This window comes from Dermacentor albipictus, chromosome 7 (genome assembly GCF_038994185.2).
Source record: "Dermacentor albipictus isolate Rhodes 1998 colony chromosome 7, USDA_Dalb.pri_finalv2, whole genome shotgun sequence".
Taxonomy (NCBI): domain Eukaryota; kingdom Metazoa; phylum Arthropoda; class Arachnida; order Ixodida; family Ixodidae; genus Dermacentor; species Dermacentor albipictus.
The window spans coordinates 92,892,804-92,919,484 of NC_091827.1; the positions used below are offsets into that span (position 1 = coordinate 92,892,804).

The 26,681-nt window shown below is 45.4% G+C and overlaps 1 protein-coding gene and 1 pseudogene across 8 annotated transcripts in view; one reads left to right on the plus strand and one right to left on the minus strand.

Annotated features, from left to right (window-relative positions):
* LOC139048082 (uncharacterized) overlaps window positions 1–26,681 on the plus strand; it is a 49,752-nt gene that overhangs the window by 15,079 nt on the left and 7,992 nt on the right. Inside the window, exons 1-4 of one of the 8 annotated variants that reach the window (XM_070522504.1) lie at window positions 5,533–8,824; window positions 9,750–9,901; window positions 20,570–20,643; window positions 24,289–24,375. In XM_070522504.1, coding sequence (XP_070378605.1) covers window positions 8,777–8,824; window positions 9,750–9,901; window positions 20,570–20,643; window positions 24,289–24,375 — 361 coding nt within the window. In that variant the 5' untranslated portion in view covers window positions 5,533–8,776. Of the gene's footprint in view, window positions 1–5,532; window positions 8,825–8,851; window positions 9,084–9,106; window positions 9,550–9,749; window positions 9,902–20,569; window positions 20,644–24,288; window positions 24,376–26,681 lie in introns of those variants that run through there. The other 7 variants (XM_070522506.1, XM_070522502.1, XM_070522501.1 and 4 more) reach the window with 7 other exon arrangements.
* On the minus strand, window positions 12,118–12,299 carry LOC139048176 (U2 spliceosomal RNA; annotated as a pseudogene).

The following is a 26,681-nucleotide window of genomic DNA, read 5'->3' on the forward strand; positions in this document are numbered from 1 at the left end:
TCAATTTATACTTCCTTATGTCAGCTGTCTTACGCTTGTTGATTAGCTTCGAAAGTTCTGCCAGTTCTATTCTAGCTATAGGGTTAGAGGCTTTCATACATTGGCGTTTCTTGATCAGATCTTTCGTCTCCTGCGATAGCTTAGTGGTATCCTGTCTAACGGAGTTACCACCGACTTCTATTGCACACTCCTTAATGATGCCCACAAGATTGTCATCCATTGCTTCAACACTAAGGTCCTCTTCCTGAGTTAAAGCCGAATACCTGTTCTGTAGCTTGATCTGGAATTCCTCTATCTTCACTCTTACCGCTAACTCATTTATCGGCTTCTTATGTACCAGTTTCTTCCATTCCCTCCTCGGGTCTAGGCTAATTCGAGTTCTTACAATCCTATGGTCACTGCAGTGCACCTTGCCGAGCACGTCCACATCTTGTATAATGCCAGGGTTAGCGCAAAGTATGAAGTCTATGTCATTTATAGTCTCGGCGTTCGGACTACTCCACGTCCACTTTCGGTGATCCCGCTTGCGGAAGAAGGTATTCATTATGCGTATATTATTCTGTTTCGCAAACTTTACTAATAACTCGCCCCTGCTATTCCTAATCCCTGTGCCACATTCCCCCAGTGCCTTGTTGCCAGCCTGCTTCTTGCCTACCTTGTCATTGAAGTCGCCCATCAGTATAGTGTATTTTGGTTTCACTCTACCCATCGCCGATTCCACGTCTTCCTAGAAGCTTTCGACTTCCTGGTCATCATGATTGGATGTAGGGGCGTAGACCTGTACAACCTTCATTTTGTACCTCTTATTAAGCTTCACAACAAGACCTGCCTCCCTCTCGTTGATGCTATAGAATTCCTGTATGTTACCAGCTATATTCTTATTAATCAGGACCTGACTCCCTAGTTCTCCTCTCTCCGCTAGCGCCAGGTAGCACAGGACGTGCCCACTTTATAGCACTGTATATGCTTCTTTTGACCTCCTAACTTCACTGAGCCTTATTACATCCCATTTATTTCCCTCTAATTCTAGGTTACAGGTTCATATTCCAAATGCGGCCTGTCCAGAGCCAGCGATTCTTAGTACCCTTTGCCGCGTCGCAGGTCTGACTACCACCATGGTCAGTTCCTTCGCAATTGCTGGGGACGGAGGGCCGGGGATTGATTGTTGTGTTCATATAGGAGGTTGTGGCCAAGTACTGCTCCAGGGTGGCCAATCCTGAAGTGGTGAGAGATTGCGTTACCGGTTCTGGTCACCGGGATCAGGCCACACTCCAGGCCTGTTTATGCAACTTGATCAACACGCGGATTTTTTTTAATCCGGTGGAAAATTACGCGGCACCGGGATTCCAGCTATGGACCTCTTGCTCGCCAGGAGGTGTTCTGCCTCTACGCAATTACTGCGCCACCTTTACGCCACCTCTATGCCACCGGGACCGAGCTAGCGCAGTGAAAGTAGAAACCCGGATTTGGAGACCGGTACCCACGTCTCCGATTGGTCCATTTTCTCTTGCTTACCTTGCAGTGGCTCGTAGGTGATTGTGGTGGCGTCCAACAGGGTGTAAGAGATGCTGCCGAAACGGATGTCCAGTAATAGGAGTCGGCATAGCGTGATCATATAAGTGCCGAAATGCCTCGACAACGTTATATTGCTGCGCAAGGAATTTATTATACATAAATCAATCAACACTCACCGGTAGCTCCGCATAAGAACTGCCACTACAACTAGTGAACAACTTAGAACGACAGAAAGCTGAGCTAGTTGGTAAGGATTCATAATGGAAAATAGAAGTGAGGCGTGCAGACAGGACACAAGAGTAGAGAAGTGGACAACACGAACGCCGACTATAAACTGAAGGGAGCACTGAGGCGAAAAATGAAAGAAGACACAAAACTCATCTGCGCATGCTCAGGAATGGTAACACCACGTGTCAATCGGGTACACGTGCTGGTCTACGTGAGAGATAAATGTTAAGGCACTTAATCTCTTCCTTATGTAAAGTAATCGAAGGCTGACTCACGCACGCACTTCCACCATTATAGATATGTCATGCCTCTACCATAAGACGCGTATCTTCATTCTTATGCCTGTACAGTATCGCGCATTCATCTAACTCTGGCTTGCAGTTACAATCTCGGCAATGTAGCGAAAGATTAGAAGGCGATCCACCGGTTAACGACCTTTTATGCTCCATTAGCCTCTGATTGATACACCGTCCCGTTTGCCCTACGTAGAACTGGCCACAGCTAAGGGGAATTTGATAAACCACACCCATACGACATTCAGTAAAACTGTTGTTCTTATTGTGCTTCACTGGACAAGTATCTGTTCGTTTTTTGCCTTTAACCCGCTCCTTTTTATTCTGTACGGCAGCGCATATCTTACCTAGCTTATTGGGAGCAGTGAATGCAACATTAACATCATATCTACTAGCAACTTTTTTAAGCCTGTGCGACACTGAATGAATATACGGAATAGCCACTACTCTTTTTTTTGCGATTACTGCTCTCTGTAATTACGTCCGTCCCTCTCGAAACCGACTTCTTTAGGCGCTCAGCTACAGTGGCCACCGCTACACTAGGATAACGTGCTTCTAATAGGCGCCGGACCTGCGCATTAAAACTGGCGCTCATTTTGTGCAAGCAAGATCTTGTGAGGGAAGACTTAAGGCACGACATGGCGATTCCGTTTTTCACTAATTTAGAATGCTTGGATTGAAAGTTTAGCAACGGCTTCGAAGATCTTGGGGAGTACTGCCAACAAACATGATTTTGTTCGAAGATCAAGGAAATGTCAAGAAACTGAATTACGCGTCGCTGAGGTAATTCCTTGGTAAACTTTAATCCTCCCCCATAAAGTTTAAATTGCTCACTTACCGAGGTAGCAGCAGAGTCTAATTCTTCCCTATTGCAGAAAATCAGGTAATCATCAACGTAACGAAATATCTTGATAACACTATCACCTAAGGCTTTCTCTAAGCAGTTGTCAACCTTACTCAGGTAAATGTTGCTAAGAATAGGGGCAAGCTTTGAGCCAATGCAAATACCTGATTTCTGCAGGAAAACGCCATCTCTCCACCCAATCAGCGTTGACTTCAAGTACATTGAAAGAATTTCTAGAAAAGCTCCCGTGGAAACACCGCATCTGTCAATAAAAGCCGACTCTTGCACTTGTTCTTTAATGCACTCATTTACGGAACTTAGCAACCCGTCATGCGGCAAGGAATAATACAGGTCTTCGATATCCATACTAAAAGCTGTACAATCACCCGGATTCTCCTCTCTTAAATAGTGAACTAGCGCCTGAGAATTACGTAGGCAAAAGGGATCTGAAAAAATTAGTGAAGCTAGGCAGTTCTGTAGGTAACTAGCGACACAGACCTGCCACGTCCCTTTCTCTGACACTATAGCACGAAAAGGAATTTCTTGTTTATGGGTCTTGGCCGAGAAAAACAGTTCTAAGGTGAGGGATTTAGCTTTCTTGACATTACAAACAAGCCTATCAAGATTATGTCTTGACAAGAGGTCAACCGCACGTTGCTTAACTACCGAAGGCTTGAGCTGTACTGGTTGCAAATTCTTTTCTATGGCTGAAATCGCTTTTACTGAAAACACGTCATCTGGCATAATTACGAAATAAACTTCCTTGTCAGATATTACAGGTCTAAGTTTATGCTCCACAAGGTAATCAACTAACGGTCGGACAGGGTCAGGCGTCTTAAAATGGGAATTAGATTGTTTAAGGCTAGCAATGCTCCGAAATACAGCGTGAGCGTTCTTCTTCCGGAACGAACCTGGTTATGCAGCGCGGTAAGCTTAAAACTTGAACGGGTTTTATGTTAGGCTTAAAACAGTGCTTAGGGCCTAAAGCAAGGGTTCTTCTATGGTTATCACTTACTATGGCGTCTCCAAGGACCAGTACATTATTTGACGGTGAATTATTAGAAAGGTGTTTCCTCTTTCTTTGTTGAAGCTCCGGAAGTTTCATCCTCCATAGGAAGTCCGCATGTTGCATGGCTAACTTATTCCAATCGTTGTAAGGGCGGTTCCAAAGGTGACCGTCTCCCAGGGCCGCGCAACGGACCCTTAGACACTCCTGGTAGAACCTAACTTGGCGCCATGATTCAGCGGTAAGAATAGCTCCAATCCTCCTGGCATGCCCAGTTGATGGTTGAAGAAAGCCGCACATCATTTGAACTTCCAATGGGACGACACGATTACGACTAAACCACGATATGCTTCTAGCGCGGAACATATATATCGCAATTAAGGAAGCTAACGAAGCAGGATTGTGCAGATAAGTAGGGGAACAAGGAAAAGGGCTCAGAGTACTAGAAATGAAGCTTAGAACGACAGAAAGCTGAGCTAGTTGGTAAGGATTCATAATGCAAAATAGAAGTGAGGCGTGCAGACAGGACACAAGAGTAGAGAAGTGGACAACACGAACGCCGACTATCAACTGAAGGGAGCACTGAGGCGAAAAATGAAAGAAGACACAAATCTCATCTGCGCATGCTCAGGAATGGTAACACCACGTGTCAATCGGGTACACGTTCTGGTCTACGTGAGAAATAACTGTTAAGGCACTTAATCTCTTCCTTATGTAAAGTAATCGAAGGCTGACTCACGCACGCACTTCCACCATTATAGATATGCCATGCCTCTACCATAAGACGCGTATCTTCATTCTTATGCCTGTACAGTATCGCGCATTCATCTAACTCTGGCTTGCAGTTACAATCTCGGCAATGTAGCGAAAGATTAGAAGGCGATCCACCGGTTAACGACCTTTTATGCTCCATTAGCCTCTGATTGATACACCGTCCAGTTTGCCCTACGTAGAACTGGCCACAGCTAAGGGGAATTTGATAAACCACACCCATACGACATTCAGTAAAACTGTTGTTCTTATTGTGCTTCACTGGACAAGTATCTGTTCGTTTTTTGCCTTTAACCCGCTCCTTTTTATTCTGTACGGCAGCGCATATCTTACCTAGCTTATTGGGACCAGTGAAAGCAACATTAACATCATATCTACTAGCAACTTTTTTAAGCCTGTGCGACACTGAATGAATATACGGAATAGCCACTACTCTTTTTTTGCGATTACTGCTCTCTGTAATTACGTCCGTCCCTCTCGAAACCGACTTCTTTAGGCGCTCAGCTACAGTGGCCACCACTACACTAGGATAACCTGCTTCTAATAGGCGCCGGACCTGCGCATTAAAACTGGCGCTCATTTTGTGCAAGCAAGATCTTGTGAGGGAAGACTTAAGGCACGACATGGCGATTCCGTTTTTCACTAATTTAGAATGCTTGGATTGAAAGTTTAGCAACGGCTTCGAAGATCTTGGGCATTACTGCCAACAAACATGATTTTGTTCGAAGATCAAGGAAATGTCAAGACACTGAATTACGCGTCGCTGAGGTAATTCCTTCGTAAACTTTAAGATATGCGCTGCCGTACAGAATAAAAAGGAGCGGGTTAAAGGCAAAAAACGAACAGATACTTATCCAGTGAAGCACAATAAGAACAACAGTTTTACTGAATGTCGTATGGGTGTGGTTTATCAAATTCCCCTTAGCTGTGGCCAGTTCTACGTAGGGCAAACGGGACGGTGTATCAATCAGAGGCTAATGGAGCATAAAAGGTCGTTAACCGGTGGATCGCCTTCTAATCTTTCGCTACATTGCCGAGATTGTAACTGCATGCCAGAGTTAGATGAATGCGCGATACTGTACATGCATAAGAATGAAGCTACGCGTCTTATGGTAGAGGCATGGCATATCTATAATGGTGGAAGTGCGTGCGTGAGTCAGCCTTCGATTACTTTACATAAGGAAGAGATTAAGTGCCTTAACAGTTATCTCTCACGTAGACCAGAACGTGTACCCGATTGACACGTGGTGTTACCATTCCTGAGCATGCGCAGATGAGTTTTGTGTCTTCTTTCATTTTTCGCCTCAGTGCTCCCTTCAGTTGATAGTCGGCGTTCGTGTTGTCCACTTCTCTACTCTTGTGTCCTGTCTGCACGCCTCACTTCTATTTTGCATTATGAATCCTTACCAACTAGCTCAGCTTTCTGTCGTTCTAAGCTTCATTTCTAGTACTCTGAGCCCTTTTCCTTGTTCCCCTACTTATCTGCACAATCCTGCTTCGTTAGCTTCCTTAATTGCGATATGTATGTTCCGCGCTAGAAGCATGTCGTGGTTTAGTCGTAATCGTGTCGTCCCATTGGAAGTTCAAATGATGTGCGGCTTTCTTCAACCATCAACTGGGCATGCCAGGAGGATTGGAGCTATTCTTACCGCTGAATCATGGCGCCAAGTTAGGTTCTACCAGGAGTGTCTAAGGGTCCGTTGCGCGGCCCTGGGAGATGGTCACCTTTGGAACCGCCCTTACAACGATTGGAATAAGTTAGCCATGCAACATGCGGACTTCCTATGGAGGATGAAACTTCCGGAGCTTCAACAAAGTAAGAGGAAACACCTTTCTAATAATTCACCGGAAAATAATGTACTGGTCCTTGGAGACGCCATAGTAAGTGATAACCATAGAAGAACCCTTGCTTTAGGCCCTAAGCACTGTTTTAAGCCTAACATAAAACCCGTTGAAGTTTTAAGCTTACCGCGCTGCATAAGCAGGTTCGTTCCGGAAGAAGAACGCTCACGCTGTATTTCGGATTGCATTGCTAGCCTTAAACAATCTAATTCCCATTTGAAGACGCCTGACCCTGTCCGACCGTTAGTTGATTACCTTGTGGAGCATAAACTTAGACCTGTAATATCTGACAAGGAAGGTTATTTCGTAATTATGCCAGATGACGTGTTTTCAGAAAAAGCGATTTCAGCCATAGAAAAGAATTTGCAACCAGTCAAACTCAAGCCTTCGGTAGTTAAGCAACGTGCGGTTGACCTCTTGTCAAGACATAATCTTGATAGGCTTGTTTGTAATGTGAAGAAAGCTAAATCCCTCACCTTAGAACTGTTTTTCTCGGCCAAGACCCATAAACAAGAAATTCCTTTTCGTGCTATAGTGTCAGAGAAAGGGACGTGGCAGGTCTGTGTCGCTAGTTACCTACAGAACTGCCTAGCTTCACTAATTTTTTCAGATCCCTTTTGCCTACGTAATTCTCAGGCGCTAGTTCACTATTTAAGAGAGGAGAATCCGGGTGATTGTACAGCTTTTAGTATGGATATCGAAGACCTGTATTATTCCTTGCCGCATGACGGGTTGCTAAGTTCCGTAAATGAGTGCATTAAAGAACAAGTGCAAGAGTCGGCTTTTATTGACAGATGCGGTGTTTCCACGGGAGCTTTTCTAGAAATTCTTTCAATGTACTTGAAGTCAACGCTGATTGGGTGGAGAGATGGCGTTTTTCTGCAGAAATCAGGCATTTGCATTGGCTCAAAGGTTGCCCCTATTCTTAGCAACATTTACCTGAGTAAGGTTGACAACTGCTTAGAGAAAGCCTTAGGTGATAGTGTTATCAATATATTTCGTTACGTTGATGATTACCTGATTTTCTGCAATAGGGAAGAATTAGACTCTGCTGCTACCTCGGTAAGTGAGCAATTTAAACTTTATGGGGGAGGATTAAAGTTTACCAAGGAATTACCTCAGCGACGCGTAATTCAGTTTCTTGACATTTCCTTGATCTTCGAACAAAATCATGTTTGTTGGCAGTACTCCCCAAGATCTTCGAAGCCGTTGCTAAACTTTCAATCCAAGCATTCTAAATTAGTGAAAAACGGAATCGCCATGTCGTGCCTTAAGTCTTCCCTCACAAGATCTTGCTTGCACAAAATGAGCGACAGTTTTAATGCGCAGGTCCGGCGCCTATTAGAAGCACGTTATCCTAGTGTAGCGGTGGCCACTGTAGCTTAGCGCCTAAAGAAGTCGGTTTCGAGAGGGACGGACGTAATTACAGAGAGCAATAATCGCAAGAGTAGTGGCTATTCCGTATATTCATTCAGTGTCGCACAGGCTTAAAAAAGTTGCTAGTAGATATGATGTTAATGTTGCTTTCACTGCTCCCAATAATCTAGGTAAGATATGCGCTGCCGTACAGAATAAAAAGGAGCGGGTTAAAGGCAAAAAACGAACAGATACTTGTCCAGTGAAGCACAATAAGAACAACAGTTTTACTGAATGTAGTATGGGTGTGGTTTTTCAAATTCCCCTTAGCTGTGGCCAGTTCTACGTAGGGCAAACTGGACGGTGTATCAATCAGAGGCTAATGGAGCATAAAAGGTCGTTAACCGGTGGATCGCCTTCTAATCTTTCGCTACATTGCCGAGATTGTAACTGCAAGCCAGAGTTAGATGAATGCGCGATACCGTACATGCATAGGAATGAAGATACGCGTCTTATGGTAGAGGCATGGCATATCTATAATGGTGGAAGTGCGTGCGTGAGTCAGCCTTCGATTACTTTACATAAGGAAGAGATTAAGTGCCTTAACAGTTATCTCTCACGTAGACCAGCACGTGTACCCGATTGACACGTGGTGTTACCATTCCTGAGCATGCGCAGATGAGTTTTGTGTCTTCTTTCATTTTTCGCCTCAGTGCTCCCTTCAGTTGATAGTCGGCGTTCGTGTTGTCCACTTCTCTACTCTTGTGTCCTGTCTGCACGCCTCACTTCTATTTTGCATTAGTGAACAACCTTCTTTTATCCATTTCGAAACGCCCCCCCCCCTAATCTCACGCTATTCTAAAAGAAGCTAAGCTTCACATTTTTAATCATAAAAATACATCTTTATTGCGTAGACCTCCCATGGACTTGCTGAGTTTCCGCTGCCTGGTGGCGTCGCGGGGTAGACAGGTGATGTAGGGGTGGTGCATACACATTTACACCTGTCGCAGAAGGATAACTTTTGTAAAGGCGTAAAATCAAAAGGAATGCTTTTGCTTATGTTGGCTTAATTGCGCAAAATAAATGTACACACATTATCTTGAGATGGGGAGTGTACGTGACTTTCTTGACGTCTCCTGAGAGACAGGAGAAGTGGGCATGGCCCCCAAATTATTGCACTAATCCGGGAGGGCCGATGCGAGAATGGAACATATACATCTTCGAAAAGGTTTGTTTTGGATCCCGATGTTTTAATAACTGATATGAGCTAATCTTCCGACACGCATCTCAGTACCGTTGTGCAGCTGAGCTCCAGGACGTGGGTGCTTAGCTGGCCGCGGCTGCCGTACTCCGATAGGGCATAATAAAAGAAAGCGCCCATGTGCCGTGCATTGAGTGCACGGTAAAGAACCCCAGACGGTTAAAATTGTTCTCGTGGTCCCCGCTGTGGTGTGCCTTCTAATCTTATCGTGGTTTTGACATGTTAGAAACCTAAGTGTAACATAATAATGCTTCATTTTTGCTCTTTGTTAGCTATTTCTTTGTTAGTTTCTTTTAACGCAAGTAACATACCCTCCATTTCTCACTGCTTTTTGCGCATCACTTGCACCATCTGTCACAGAATCTTTTGTACCTTAAGGCAGTTTCCTGTCCCAGGATTTGAGGAAGGATAACAATTTTGTGGGTGCAAGCAAGTAAGGGCCAGGAAAACAATTTTTAAACCTAGTGTAGCCGTATGCACGATATTCGCGGTCCAAGACAACAATAAAAATTGCACTTCCATGCCCTCATAAAAATGCTCCAGTATCGCTGAGCCGATACGCGCTCTCCATGCACAACGCTAGACTGCATGCGTGTGGTGACCTTAAAATTTGCTGCCCTTTTGCGAACGCAGGCGATGGCCGCGTTCCCCAACATTGCCATGGCCTACACGTCAAGCGACGACGCGGAATTCCAGTGTCTCACCAGCACGCTAACCTACTTGAATGAAGAAACAAAGGAGGGCACCTACGTTTGGTACTTCAAGAGCCCCGTCGATCATCACACGTAAGAAACTTGGGAGTGGTGCCATGGTAAAAAGATGGCAAGACAAAGCTATCCAACGACAAGGACTCGCTTGCGCTGCACGTTTCAAAGAATGTTACAGCAACGCTAGAATACTAGGCTGGCAAGTTGGCATACGCCATACTGTTGCCTAACTGCTGCCCTGTATTTGGACAATCTTTCGTTTTGTCTCAAATAGAATGACAAAAATTAGTTGGCCAGCTGCATCCGACATGATTACCGGCTGTACCAATGTAAGAGATTGAGCTGAGTGATATTCTATGACACAAATTTTCTCGCGGTGTGAATTAGAGGGCAGTTCGAGGCAAGGTAGCACCGTTGGCGCCACCGCCACTGTCGTCGTGTTACAAGGGTATCGACACGCTCGCGCGACTCGCGCATGGAGGTTTACAGAACTCTAGACACCCGCGGTCGGTTCGACCGCAAAAGCGAGGAGACCAGTGGGATGCGTCGTCACGCTCCCATCACTCGCCTGGATCGGCAGCGACAGTAGTGCATTGGCATCGCTGCTAGCACGAGCGTCGCACGCACAAACATGGGCGTTCTCGGTGAGTAGGTCCATGGATACCACACTGAATACACCGGCTTGATAGGAACGGACAATAAATACCAAGAAAAATCCACTTGATACGTGCTTTGGACGCTGTCGAACCCACATAGTTTGCCTGGCTCTCATCTCGTATAGTGTAGGTACGACACCAGAAACGCCGTCGGTGGCACTTCTCATCAGGATAGTGTCCTCAGTCAGCTTCAGCCAAGCGCTGAACCTTTTTATTGCTTTCAGTGATTTTTGAGCGCCTACAGGCGACGTCTTACTGCTTTTCTTTCCATGGCTTCTACGACGTAAGTACCTATGGCTACAGCCGAAGCAATATAAGAAGTACCATTGTCTCTTCGTTTGTTTGGAGATAACACATATATAGTGAGCCATTTTACTTTATCAGGCTGTTAGATTAACCGCAGATGCTTTTATCGCTACGCCTCTAAATGAATTTTGATATCATGACGAAACAGAAACTACATATGGTACAATATGACGGCGTGTAGCTTGTCTATGCAGACTACCCGTTTCGCTCGAAACGCCTAGCAATTTATACTCTCTCTCTCTCACCTGCAGCAGTAGGGACTGGTGTTGAAGGCTATCGCTTCCTTTCATCTCACTTCGGCAGCGAAATTCGTTTGTTAGCTTGCCGGTCTTCTTGATATTTGTTGTCAATATTGAATGATGAAGGCCTAGCCATCAATGTGCACCTGGCGCTATAGTAACACAAAGGTGGCTCGCCAAGTAAAAGGCTTGGACTTGTGGGGCCGGAGATATCATATGCCAGCAAAGGCTCTGTTTTCATCGTTCAAGGTCGCACTTTTGTACTGTTGAACATGTTCATTGACGCATACACGCGCACGAGCACATCGAAGCAATTTCATAAGCATGCAAAGAACACGCGAAAAATAAGAATTGGTGGACGATTAGGATACTGCCTAATGCAATACTAGAGCCCAGTTCTATATGTGCTTGAGATTTCTCGATATGTTGAGGCATCGCACCGATTACCGTAGCGACTGGCAGAGCCGCGACACGCGGCTTTCTATATAGACTGGCCACACAGTTGCCGCTTCCGGCAACTCGAGCTTATGCAACCGCGGTCCTTACCGGGAAACACTTGCGGCGAATACTATGCGCGAACGCGAGCTTTCTGGTCCTTTTTAAGGTGAAAGCCTGAAGTGGATCATGCGTCCGGCGGTTTGAAAAACGTGGCGTGCGGTATAGAAAGTCATGTGGGCTTGCCTTGCGCAGACACGAACTTGGGCCACTTATCGCGCGTTCGGCGTCGCCTTCTTCCGCAACTGGCTACAATGGCGCACATCATGCAAAAAACAAAGAAGAAAATTAAGATAGAGCGAATGAGGCAGTCCAACCTACGCTCTGCGGTGGGACTGGAAACCTCGAGCTTATGTGGAAATCGAACCTACGACATTTGGTGTTAAAGAGAAGTTAATTGAGGCACAGTTATCATGCTTTTTTTTCTTAAACCTGAATGCCCCATTTCTTGCCCCAATTTTTTCTTGCCCCCGAACGGCCGCTGCCACCGTCGCGGCGGATGCGCGGATGTGAGTGCCATCCGGTGGCGCTTCAAGGTGGCTTCCTCCGCGTTCCTCCTCACACTCTATTCACTCTAGAATATAAGGCCGGGGGATAAAAACCATGGGCCGATCCCGAAGATAGCTTAATATTGGGCTGACCCGTGGTGGGGTTAAGCAGGCCTCAGACACTCCGCCAACTTGCAAAAAATAAGTTTCGTATCTTGGGCCCAAATACAACCCCTACCAAATAATAAGCTGATAAGAGCTAATAATAAACGATAGCCCGCGTCCGCCATGTCTACGTTCGCACCGCCCTCTATTTGTTGGCGTTCCAAGCGCTTGCGCATCTAATTTCTTTGCCTTCCTCTCTCCCCTGGTGGCGGTCCCACCGAAACGTCACGCGGGTCTGCATGCATCTGGCTTCTCGGGGCGATGGCACCGTCGTATACGCGAAGGTATATAAAAAAAGAAACAAATGCCAGCGTCGCCTGCCACACACCTCCGCTGATCGTTCACCTTCACAGAGCGGAACGGCTCGGGATTCTTAAAACGGTGCAGAAATAGTTTCTAGCACAGAATCTCTGAACAACGGCGTTATGAGAAGTGCTTTCTCTGGCGGTGCCGGTGTCGTACCTTAATGCTTCCACGAGCTGAGAGTGGAGCAAACCTTCAGCGTTTGTAAACGGATGAGCACTGTTTGTTTCGATCAGGCACCTGTACGCAGCAAGAAATAACCACGGTATGGTATGTCCAAAAACAAGAAAGGGGCTGGCAGATGGAATGGTACACTGTGGTATAAACTTTCTTAAACAGGGTTGAAGTACCTCAGACAGGCTGGCCAACGTTTCGATAGGTGGACCTATCTTCGTCAAAGGCGGCCTCGTCATCCTCGGCGTGTTAGTTTTAAAGGGTTAGTGCAGTGACGTCACGTGCGGGTGTTGTCGCTGGCGGCTGGTTTTAAAGAGAGAGATTACAAGAGGGAACAGGCGCTGTCGTCCGACGTCTGTGAGCCTCATTCTCAAGACGAAGGGACAAGAGCGTGAGAGTGGGCACGCGGGGAGGAAAGAAAAGAAATAGAAGCAGAAAAAAGGGGAAAAAAAAGCAGGGGGGTGCCAGGGCCGTACCAAGACACAACAAAGGGGGGGTGAAAGAAAAAGAAAGAGAAAAATGAAATCTTTAAGAAATACGGGGGCTTGGGAGCGTGTTGGGAATGCGAAAGGTTAGGAGGTAATCCGGGGGAGTCGTTGGCGGCATGTTTTTGAGGCATTAGAACGGCCGGTCAAGCAATAGGTCGAGTAATTTTGAAATAGTTAAGGTGGCGACGGGGAGTCTGCGGTGCAATGTGTGGGGTGATTGAAAGGCAGCGGCATGGTCTTTCAAGGGGCACTGCCCCACGCGCTTAACGTAGGTGTCGTTACGGCGGCATCCAGAAGGCGATGGTTGAGGCGCCGAAAAAGGCATATTGACTTCGGAATGTGTTGTCGAGGGGGTTTCAAAAAAAAAAAGACTAAAAAAGGGGTGAGGGGGAAGGGGGGGGGGCGAAATCGGTATGGGGAACGAGCGCTGGCCAGGAGGCGCTACGACATTTTTCATGCGTTACTAAAATATGCTGAAACCGTCCGATAGGGAGGCTACGAAGATGGCACGACATATTTAGCGATAAGAAACGTGCGCCTGTATCAATGTTTGTCTAGCCCGATGCGGCCAGCCAAGTTCTGTCCATGGCCATGCGCGCTGCGTAGAGCGCATGCGCTGCTACGTCCTAGCACGTCGGTTCCCTGCCGTTTGAGGAGCCGTGAAAAGTGTGACTCAAGACAATCGGTGAATTTGCTGACACGAGATCACTGCGTGTGCTACTGGAAACTGTGTCTACCGCTCGCTAGGCTGTGTGTTACGGCGCTGCTGTCGGCACGCGAAGCTTCAGCGCTGGTTGCCCATAGCAAACAGGAGGGCGACGCGTGCAGAAGCGGGCGCGGGCAAGTGTACATGGAAGAAGGGGATCGTACACTTGGTATAGACGTAAAATCCTGAAAGAGTACAATAAATTGAGTAGTAGGCAGGAATTTTTTTTTTCTTTTTCCTTTCTTCCTCTCTCCCCCTCTCCCCCTTTTTTTCCTCCGAAATGAAAGAGTAGGTGAGGTTAAGAATAAAAGTTGGCTGGTGGCCTAATGTGTTTTGTGTATTGGTTGATGATATGAGAGTTTCAGATTTAAGTTACAGCTTTTAAAGATTCTAAGTTGCCGCGTGCCAAATTAATTCCTGTCGGGTGTAGGCAATTAAACTTGTGTATGAGGTATGATTCCGTGTACTTCCTTTCGCGAGGGGAACGGAAATTTGTTTGTAGTATATAGAGCCTTGCTTTGTCAAACATTTGTCCATGTTCATTAAAGTGGCTGGCTACTGCTTTGGGTAAATTGTGTTTTGTGTGCGCGCGGTGACCATTGAGTCTTGTATTGATTTGTTGTCCGGTCTCACCTATGTATTGTTTGCTACAAGCGGCGCATTCTAGACAGTAGACTACATTGCTTGATGTGCAGGTGAAAGCCGAAGTTACTTTGTGTGTGTAATTCGACGCTGTACTTTTTACTGTAGTAGTGGATTGAATGTGTTTGCATGTAGAGCACCTGGGGCGACCACAGGGATTGGTTCCCAACTTCTTCTTTTTCTGTAGTTTGGCGTGCACAAGAACATCTTTAAAATTAGTGTTGCGTCTGTAGGCTACTCTGGGAGGGTCGGGAAAAATCTTCTTAAGTTTCTGGTTGCTGGTGAGAATCGGGTAGTATTTGCTTAGGATGTTATTCACGTTTGGGAGTGCGTTTGAGAATTTAGTAGTAAGAAGAGGCGTTGTTGTTCTTGTGATCTTCGGGCGGGGCTTGAGGACCTCGGCTCGATCAAGTTTGGTTGCAGCGATGTAAGCTGTTTGAAGGTCACTGTTTGGGTGGTTCCTGTTTGATAGCGTTTCTTTAAGGTGATCGAGTCTATCTATGTAGTCTTGGTTTTCAACGCAAATGCGACGTAGTCGTGTGGCTTGGCCTTTAAAGATGCCTTGTTTGCAATGTCTGGGATGGTGGCTGGTATATTCTAGGTACTGTTGTTTGTCGAAAGGTTTCCTATACAGCGTTGTCTTTAGTTCACCATTGTCAATGTATATTGTTGTGTCCAGAAAGTTTATGCGCTCAGTTGAGGATTCTGATGTGAATTTTATTGTTGGGTGAACAGAATTTAGAAAGGATACATATTTATCTAGACTGTCTTGGCCCTGTCCCCAGATTATGAGTATGTCGTCTATGTATCGTAGGTATGTGTGGGGCTTGGTAGTGCAGCGCGATAGGAAATCTGTTTCTAGAATCCCCATAAATATGTTCGCGTAGGTTGGTGCAAAAGGCGTACCCATGCTTGTACCATGTATCTGTAGGTAGTAACTCTCTTCAAATTCGAAGTAGTTATGTGTGAGAACTAATTCAAGGAGAGACAGGTAAACTTCAGTAGAGTGTTGTGCACTGTGTTTAGACAGCGTTTGTTTTATCGAAGATAAACCATCAGGGATTGGAATGTTGGTGTACAGCGCCGTGACGTCTAGTGTTGCGAGAATTGTGTTGTGGGGTAGTGTGCCTTTAGTATTAATGTCTTCTATAATTCTCAGCAGGTGGGGCGTATCTTGTACAAATGACGGAAGTGTTTTCGGCAAGTTACCAAGGTAGTGGTTACATACATTCCTTAACCACTACCTTGGTAACTTGCCGAAAACACTTCCGTCATTTGTACAAGATACGCCCCACCTGCTGAGAATTATAGAAGACATTAATACTAAAGGCACACTACCCCACAACACAATTCTCGCAACACTAGACGTCACGGCGCTGTACACCAACATTCCAATCCCTGATGGTTTATCTTCGATAAAACAAACGCTGTCTAAACACAGTGCACAACACTCTACTGAAGTTTACCTGTCTCTCCTTGAATTAGTTCTCACACGTAACTACTTCGAATTTGAAGAGAGTTACTACCTACAGATACATGGTACAAGCATGGGTACGCCTTTTGCACCAACCTACGCGAACATATTTATGGGGATTCTAGAAACAGATTTCCTATCGCGCTGCACTACCAAGCCCCACACATACCTACGATACATAGACGACATACTCATAATCTGGGGACAGGGCCAAGACAGTCTAGATAAATATGTATCCTTTCTAAATTCTGTTCACCCAACAATAAAATTCACATCAGAATCCTCAACTGAGCGCATAAACTTTCTGGACACAACAATATACATTGACAATGGTGAACTAAAGACAACGCTGTATAGGAAACCTTTCGACAAACAACAGTACCTAGAATATACCAGCCACCATCCCAGACATTGCAAACAAGGCATCTTTAAAGGCCAAGCCACACGACTACGTCGCATTTGCGTTGAAAACCAAGACTACATAGATAGACTCGATCACCTTAAAGAAACGCTATCAAACAGGAACCACCCAAACAGTGACCTTCAAACAGCTTACATCGCTGCAACCAAACTTGATCGAGCCGAGGTCCTCAAGCCCCGCCCGAAGATCACAAGAACAACAACGCCTCTTCTTACTACTAAATTCTCAAACGCACTCCCAAACGTGAATAACATCCTAAGCAAATACTACCCGATTCTCACCAGCAACCAGAAACTTAAGAAGATTTTTCCCGACCCTCCCAGAGTAGCCTACAGACGCAACACTAATTTTAAAGATGTTCTTGTGCACGCCAAACTACAGAAAAAGAAGTTGGGAACCAATCCCTGTGGTCGCCCCAGGTGCTCTACATGCAAACACATTCAATCCACTACTACAGTAAAAAGTACAGCGTCGAATTACACACACAAAGTAACTTCGGCTTTCACCTGCACATCAAGCAATGTAGTCTACTGTCTAGAATGCGCCGCTTGTAGCAAACAATGCATAGGTGAGACCGGACAACAAATCAATACAAGACTCAATGGTCACCGCGCGGACACAAAACACAATTTACCCAAAGCAGTAGCCAGCCACTTTAATGAACATGGACAAATGTTTGACAAAGCAAGGCTCTATATACTACAAACAAATTTCCGTTCCCCTCGCGAAAGGAAGTACACGGAATCATACCTCATACACAAGTTTAATTGCCTACACCCGACAGGAATTAATTTGGCACGCGGCAACTTAGAATCTTTAAAAGCTGTAACTTAAATCTGAAACTCTCATATCATCAACCAATACACAAAACACATTAGGCCACCAGCCAACTTTTATTCTTAACCTCACCTACTCTTTCATTTCGGAGGAAAAAAAAGGGGGAGAGGGGGAGAGAGGAAGAAAGGAAAAAGAAAAAAAAATTCCTGCCTACTACTCAATTTATTGTACTCTTTCAGGATTTTACGTCTATACCAAGTGTACGATCCCCTTCTTCCATGTACACTTGCCCGCGCCCGCTTCTGCATGCGTCGCCCTCCTGTTTGCTATACCGATTTCGCCCCCCCCTTCCCCCTCACCCCTTTTTTAGTCTTTTTTTTTGAAACCCCCTCGACAACACATTCCGAAGTCAATATGCCTTTTTCGGCGCCTCAACCATCGCCTTCTGGATGCCGCCGTAACGACACCTACGTTAAGCGCGTGGGGCAGTGCCCCTTGAAAGGCCATGCCGCTGCCTTTCAATCACCCCACACATTGCACCGCAGACTCCCCGTCGCCACCTTAACTATTTCAAAATTACTCGACCTATTGCTTGACCGGCCGTTCTAATGCCTCAAAAACATGCCGCCAACGACTCCCCCGGATTACCTCCTAACCTTTCGCATTCCCAACACGCTCCCAAGCCCCCGTATTTCTTAAAGATTTCATTTTTCTCTTTCTTTTTCTTTCACCCCCCCTTTGTTGTGTCTTGGTACGGCCCTGGCACCCCCCTGCTTTTTTTTCCCCTTTTTTCTGCTTCTATTTCTTTTCTTTCCTCCCCGCGTGCCCACTCTCACGCTCTTGTCCCTTCGTCTTGAGAATGAGGCTCACAGACGTCGGACGACAGCGCCTGTTCCCTCTTGTAATCTCTCTCTTTAAAACCAGCCGCCAGCGACAACACCCGCACGTGACGTCACTGCACTAGCCCTTTAAAACTAACACGCCGAGGATGACGAGGCCGCCTTTGACGAAGATAGGTCCACCTATCGAAACGTTGGCCAGCCTGTCTGAGGTACTTCAACCCTGTTTAAAAAAGTTTATACCACGGTATGGTATGTACGCATTGGCAGATGACGCTAGTGTTTGGGCACTCACTGCTCACGTCAGCAGCGGAGAGCGAAATTCTGCATTGGCTCCGCAGCAGAGGCGATTGAGCGGAGCGTCAAGGTTCATGCACTTGAATTCGTCGTTTTTTCGGGCAAATGCATTTAGCTTGTCCGGCGTCTTTCGAGACTTTCCGATACCGGAGTTAGACGGCCACGTTTGATCATGATGAAGCCCCATCGGGATCGGGTTTCCTGTAGGTAATCAAGAGTGATCGCTGTTGCTCGGTCAAACGATTAGGATTGAGTTTGGCCGAGGTCAAGCGCACCAGTTGTCGTTAGCGTGTCTAAAGCACTTATCAAATTGGTCTAATCAGCGGCACAAATTGTAATACCAAATCATTTTTCTTGGAAAATATAGTTTAGTTTGTCATAACCTTATTGCGGTAAGGCTATTATTGTCTGTTGGCCTGCAACTCTCTTGCATACATACATAGTCATCAGCAAACAATCGCGAACAAGCTCGATCGCGATGCATAGATCGTCGTTTTCTAGATGCGGATCGGGCCAGCTCGCCGTAGAGAGAGAGAGCGTGCGACATCAGTAATGCCCTCCAGGCGTGACCTGCGCTTGCGCCGACGATACCCAGATAACAGGTGGTGGCGACGGCACGAACGTGGAGCAATGGCCGACAACAGGCTACATTGCACACTCTTTTGTGACAGCATTGAATTTGGTTGTAGTGCTAATCTGCGCCAGCTTATAGGTTGACTAGCTTGAGTCGCACATTAAATAGTCGTGGAATTAGGGAGCCCATTACAGCGAAGTATATAAAGATATTCCCTTTTAATTCATTTTGAAGAATTATTTTATTGACTGATAGGTTCTTTTGCAGATTTAAATTTATTTATTGTGCAAACATCAAAGATTTCTCCGACGTATGCACGGGGTCTACCAATTTTATTTTTTTTTACCCTTGATGCACATTTTTTCTTAGTTGCCATAATACTACTCATACTTTTTCGACAATGCCTATAGAGGCCTATATATTCTTGCTAGTACTTACGTAAAACTCGCACACTTTGCACAAACCACAAGACCAGTGTTCGCTTTTATTGATTTTGGAAATGTTTCCAAATTATTTTGGAAAAAAATTGTCTTGTTTACTTCATCCTTTTCTCTATTTTGGATCGCTTCCCCAGATCCAAGGTATGTTTTTATGATGTTTGCCGAATTAATTTGCCATTTACGGCTTTCCTATGCTTCATAATTGCGTCAGGACATTCGCGTACAATTTATTTCATTGTTAAAGGTTACACCTAACTAGAATTTGAGCGTCCATAACTGCCCATCATTTCACAGTAACCTGCCTGCAGTGATGTTTCATAAATTGATATCCATTGATTAAATCTTATCGGACGCCGTGTGTCTGGAGATTGCGAACGCTCGTGGAAGTGATGGAAGTCGTTTTGTCAATTTTGGTGTTCTCTTTAACAGTGAACAGCTCTTTACAATAAATAGTCTTCTTGATGACCTACAAAACACGTCAACGCTAAATTTGCGCACCATGCCGATCTCTTTCACATTGAAATATTTCGCGGGAATGATTATTGCATCATTCTTGTTGTCCACTCACCCCGTGCAGTGTTTTCGGTGTTATGTTATGTAAAAATGGCTTTATGTCGTCTTATCTCCTTGTTGTGCAAGTGTTCAGTCTAAAGCGGATAGCAAGTATCGTGACCTAGCCATTTTAGTTGCTTCTGCTCAGTGCTGCAATCAAACAAAGAAACTTCTCACGTGGGGCGGGTGACGATGTGCCAGCGCATCAGTTACGCAGAAAGCCCTAATTTATTGAAGTAAATCATACGATGATAAATGCATTTTGAAGTTTTTCTTTCACTTGACTGTTATGCCTACTTGCCCCAGTGTACTCCTGCTACTAACTTCTCTGCTTTTCGTACATAATTTCTCTCTCTCTCTCTAACTAAACTCACTTGACAAAATATGCAACCGGTGATAACGGTAGTGTAATTGTTAGTCATTCCATGCGGACATCTTGAACGGGATACTTCAAGATTCAGAGCTGTCGTGGACATTCACAACAATAATTTGGATTATATACGTACGTTTTTCTGGAGATGTGCTGTTGGTTTAATTACGGGGGGGTATATGATTTGTTTTGAAATATTGTGCCTATACCTGAGCGCTTGCATTGTCGCTGCAACCTATAATAGGTTGAAAATATTTTCATATTTTCATATTCATTTCATATTCATATTCATATTTCATATTTCATATTCATTCAGTCTCTTTCTTTCTGCTCTTTCTAGTGTTATAAAGGAGTCCACCTTCGAGATATCACCTGGAGAGACTCAAGATCAGGTACATTTTCTTCTAGACAATGGTGAGTACTCACATACTGCTGTCTCATCAATTACTGGATGTTGGCTATTTTCCAAAACTTTACTTTGTTTGTAGAGTTGAAGCTGTGCACATGTGAAGAGCGTAATAGTGTGAAAACGTTAACTGGCTCGTTCCAGTGGCTCATACACGTAAAGAGCGGCGAGTGGTAAGGCACGGTAAAATTGGTTCTGGTCCTTCTCAGCGCGCGTCAGCACGTAGCAGGCCGCTCGTACCTAGGTACAGAAAGGCCGAGCCTCTCTGCTACGTTGCGGGCCAGATGAACAGCCTATACCTGTGCTTCAAAATTGGGGCTGCTTCGGGCAGCGTCCCATTTGGACGACGTGACGCCATTCAATGATGGAAAAAAATCAGTGATCCCCAAAAATTTGATCATCAGTAATGGCTCATGCTCCCGTAAGCAAAAAAAAAATGCCGTGGTTATGGCGGAATATGAATGCAGAAACTAAAGAAAGAACGAATGAAAGAACAAAGAAAAAGAACAAATCACGAAAAAGGATAAAATCCGGAAGAGAGGCAGAACGAAAGAAAGACGAAGGAATTCTTAGGTAGAGGATTAGGTGTTCGTATGTGTCGCTGAGGAGGTCGAGCAATAGCGCTTAACGTTTACTTCAGACTGAGGCGCGTTATCTGACCCCTCCAATCGTATAACTTAAGGCATTACCACGTGTGCAGCCGGCTTTCACCTTCAGGTGTTACGGGAGTTTAACATGCTGTCGAATTTTCCTGAGTGCTGCTGCACCACTCGACATTAGAATTAATTTACAAGGACATGAACATAGGCGTTAATAATCTGTGGACTTCATTAGGTGGTGCAACTAAATGCAGAACGTGTACTGCATGCAGTCTTGCACGGACAGCTGCTGTTCTTCTTTAGTTCAAACAGCGGAATAATTGTCACAGCACCATCCAACAGTATTTTCAGTGAAAATTTTTTCTGAGTGAATAGTTGACGTTCTTACAATGTTGAGCGGGTCTGAATGGTAGTGAGACCATCGCTGTATGTATGTATGTATGTATGTATGTATGTGTGTGTGTGTGTGTGTGTGTGTGTGTGTGTGTGTGTGTGTGTGTGTGTGTGTGTGTGTGTGTGTGTGTGTGTGTGTGTGTGTGTGTGTGTGTGTGTGTGTGTGTGTGTGTATAGAAGGCTTTCTGCATAATTTCATTGACGTTTGACACAAAGGGCATCATTATAAATTTTCTCGAAACACTGGATACAGCTGCAACCTACCATTGAGGACCTTAAAAGAAAGAGTGTAAGAGTGGAGTTGAAGAATTGTTATGCAGAAGATAAAGATAATGATGAATTGCTGGGCAAGCGTACAAGAGTTCAGTATGCCCAGTCTCTAGAGTCTGTGAAGGAGTACGTTTACCTCGGTCAGTTACTCACAGGGAGCCCTGATCATGAGCAGGAAATTTAGAGAAGAATAAAAAATGTGTTGCAGCGCATATGGCAGACATTGTCAGCTCCAGACTGGGAACTTACTATTATTATTATTAAAGAATGGTGTACAATCAGGGGATTTTACCGGTGCTAACATATGGGTCGGACACTTGGAGACTCACAAATAAGCTTGATAAGAAGGGTTCACATCCGCGCCAGTTGGTACATAGTTGAAGAAACAAACTAGTCGCAGGCGACAAAGAACAAGAACAGACGTTCACACCACAACGATGGACTACTCACGCCATTCTCGAGGAAGGGCAAAGAAGCAGGTTTTGCACAACGCAGCACGAAAACACTTTCATAGCATGTGTCGTCCGGATGGTGTATTAGTTCCATCTCACATGCAAGAAAGTTTACATAGGCCAAACTGGACGATGTATTAATAACCGACTGCGTGAGCATCCCACCTCCCTGGGGTACGATGACGGTGGAAGCATGCCTCGTCATTGCAATGGATATGGCTGTTACCCATTCTTAAGCAATGTAACAATTCTCGGTGGAGGCAAGGGCAACAAAGAGCGAGAAATTGTGAAAGCGCGCCACATCAGGTTATTAGGTGACGACTGCATTAGTACGACCTCAGAGCGCTTACATGAAAAAGGATTGCTTTAGGTTGGTCTCGATAGATCTGACATCATGTCTCCAATGCTCTGTGATTAGTGATGCTGCTGTTGCGCATGCTATGCTGGCCTTGCTGGGACTGTGCCGTTTCTAATAGGCTCAGGAGATAGTCCAGTCGTTGTGGTGTGCACATCTCTTCTTGCCCTTCGTCGCTTGTGACTGATTTTTGTCTTTCAAGGTTGAGAACGAACTAAGGACCGCGCAAAGAACGGCGGAACTAAGAATGCTAGGCACAACGTTAAGAGACCAAGAAAGAGCGGTTTTGATCAGAGAGCACATGGGTATAGCCGACATTCTGAGGATAAGGATATGGAGCTGGGCAGGTTATGTGATAGGTAAGCCAAATAACAGGTGTTCCCTGAGGGTTATAGAATGAGTGCCAAGGAAAGGAAAGCACGGACGAGGACGGCAGAAGAGTAGGGAAACTAAGGAACTCGCGGGCGCTAGTTGCAATCGGTTGTCGCAGGACATGGGTCATTGAAGATCACAGGGAGAGGCCTTCGTCCTGCAGTGGACATAAGATAGGCTGATGATGAATATTACTAATAGTATTACTCTTCATTTTCTAGCCTAGACGTGGCCACCGTCTATGGCGATCTGTGTACGGTGGCCTAGCCAGCGACGCGAGGAAACGTTTCGTCCTCCGTCTAAGACAGTGGAGTAAAATAATGTTGATTAGCATTCATGTTTGCGAAATTCCGTCACTTCCACAACAAAAGGATCAATATGTGTGCATGAGCTTCTCGGCAAAAAGAAGCACTATTGCTCCGAATGCATAGTGTTTTAACTTGAATCAAACATTTCATCTAGAGAAATTGGGGGAGGCATAAATTCCCTGCGTCACATTAATGAGTGTGCTTATGTTAACAAACAGTCATAGCATAATATATACATGAAAATTTCTTTTGTGTCAGTTATAAATTGCTCAAGCCAAACGAGCAACAAGCCGTTGCCGTCGCGAAGTGCTTTTCTTTGTGGCTGGCAAGTTGTTTCCGAGCTCAAGTAACCTCAAGTAATTTTTGCATAAGCTCTGCCTGGTCTTCCCTCGGTTCTGTTGGGGTGACTGAGGGATGTGAATTGTTAAGGCGAAAACATTAAGGGCCTCGTTGCAATGACTCATGCTAGAAGAAAACGGCGTCTAGTTCAGTGATGCAAAAAACGAGGGATGCAAAAAATGTCATCGTCAGGAATGGCTTATACCCGCGTAAGCAAGCAAAGGTCCGATGAGTGAATATGAATTCAGAAACGAAAGATGGAACGAACGAACGAAAGAAAGAAGGAACGAAATAGAGAAAGAACGAATGAAATAAGAACGGAAACAAAGAGAGAACGAAAGAAAGAACGTTTAAGTAGGGAGTTAGGTGCTCGAATGTGTCGCTGAGGAGGTCGACCTACCGCGCAGTACCTTTATTTCACACTGCGGCTCGTTATGTGCTGCACGAAGTCGGACTTAATGCAGTACCACGTGTGCAGCAGGCTTTCGCGTTCATATGATACAACTTTTTCATTGCAGTTTTTATTGCGGGAGCTTACTACTTGTCATTATTGTTGCTTTTTCAGACCAGTGTGACCTCTACACTGCGTACTTCAACTACACTGACTACGAAAATTGCGTTGTAACAATCATTCCATACTACGGTGACAATCGTAAGTTATATTTGTCGTAGCAGTAGTTATGTTCCTAAAGAGTAACGAATCGCGTTTTTATGATAAGTGAAAAAAAAAACACTTCAAAATTGTGCTTTAGAACTTCAGTAAATGCACATAACGCTAGGAGCCCCCCACCCAATGGCGGCCGCGAAGGATCTACCTTCATAATTTTCCTCTCACTATAGGCCAGAATGTCTAGCGCCTGTGGGCAGTCGTCACGTTTTTTTTGTGATGATGATAATGGTGGCAGGACTGCGGGAATGGCGCGGGTGGCAGCGGGCACCAACACGTCTGCTATTGTGAGTCGTTTGCGCTGGCTCGTTCCGAAAACGCTGCAGTCGTCTTGCTAGCTCTGAATTCCGGTATGTGCGTCGTCTTTAGCGCAACCTCATTTCAAGCCACACAAATGTACTACGGAGATAATTTGGCAATGGCATCTTGCAGCACCATCTGCTTAAACAGAGCTTCAGCGTTTTCTGCTTTAATGCAATTGCAAAGTAGTGCAGCTGGCTAAGCTTTTGTCTGATATCTGAGTAAACTTACACATGACTCTTGACGCTTCAAGCACTACATCTAAGGCACTTTACGACGTCTAGTACGCTATAGTTTCTCTAAAGACGAATGTAATATTTTTGCCGCGCCCTACCGCATACACTGTGAATTTTTCCCCTGCTCTGTCATTTCAATAGCCGTGTGCTCTTAGCACACTACGACTGCTATGAGTACAATAAAGCTACAATTTACGTTTTGGACGCTGCACGCAGCCGCATTGAAAGCTCAGCACCTACGCGTTTGCGGAAGATTTTGACCCGAAACAAGTATCAGCACCTAATACTTTGCTTCTATAGACCTTCGGTCCGCCTTTTGGCAAATCACCATTGATGAAGCGAGAAGACCGCCTGTATAACACCGCTGCCTTTCAGTCACCCCATACCTTGCACCGCAGGCTCCTCGTCGCCACCTCAACTATTTCAAAATTACTCGACCCATTACTACTATGCTACCCAAGTCACTTTCAACTCATGTTTTTTTTGTGTGTCTGTGTCCGGGTTTTCTCATTTTTTTTTGTCTCTTGTGTTACTCGCGTACAGACCGCTTGACCGGCCGTTCTAATGCCTCAAAAACATGCCGCCAACGACTCCCCCTGAATACCTCCTAACCTTTCGCATCCCCAACACGCTCCCAAGCCCCCGTATTTCTTAAAGATTTCATTTTTCTCTTTCTTTTTCTTTCACTCCCCCCCCCCCCTTTTGTGTCTTGGTGCCGCCCTGGCTCCCCCCCTTTTTTCCCTTTTTTTCTGCTTCTATTTCTTTTCTTTTCTCCCCGCGTGCCCACTCTCACGCTCTTGTCCCCTCGTCTTGAGAATGAGGCTCACAGACGTCGGACGACAGCGCCTGTTCCCTCTTGTAATCTATTTCATTAAAACCAGCCGCCAGCGACAACAACCGCACGTGACGTCACTGCGCTAACCCTTTAAAACTAACACGCCGAGGATGACGAGGCCGCCTTTGACGAAGATAGGTCCTCCTATCGAAACGTTGGCCAGCCTGTCTCAGGCACTTTATCCCTGTTCACAAACTTTATACCATAGTGTGCTGTTCCATCTGTCAGCCCCTTTCTTGTTTTTGGATTTCAAGGTTATGTCATTTGGCTTGTAGAATGCCCCAGTTGCATTGGAACGAATAATGGACTTCATTCTTGGCGGTTTTAAGTGGTCTACTTGCCTGTGCTAACTCGATGTCGCCGTCACTTTATAGGCTACGCTCTCAAGTCATCTACAGAGTCTCTCGGCTATGTTGGGCGCCCTTCGCAATTTGTGCCTTCAACTTAACTTGGCCGAACGACGCTTCGGCGGCGGATTGATAGGTCGATGTATTTGGCCATATTTTGTATGCTACCGTTATACGCCCTGACCCTGCCGAAGTTAGCACCGTTTCCAAATTTTCGACACTTGATTCTGCTCAGGACGTGCGTCCCTTTTTTGGCCTTTTTTTCTTATCTTGGATGGTTTGTGAAAGACTTTGCGGAAATAGCACGGTTCCTAATGAGTATTCTTAAAAACGACGTGAATTCTTTCTGGTGTCCAGAAGAAGCGTGCGCCTTCTCACAACTGATTTAACTAGTGACATGGCCACCAGTGTTGGCTCACATCGACAAATCTGCTGCCACGTAAAATTAAACTGACACCAGTTGCCACGGAATCGGCGCAACGCCAGCCCAACGACCGCATGGTCAGGACTATAGGAAAGCCTAGGTGTGGTTGAGGGAAGTGTTGCGAAGGAGGAGGGTAGGTAGAAGCGCCC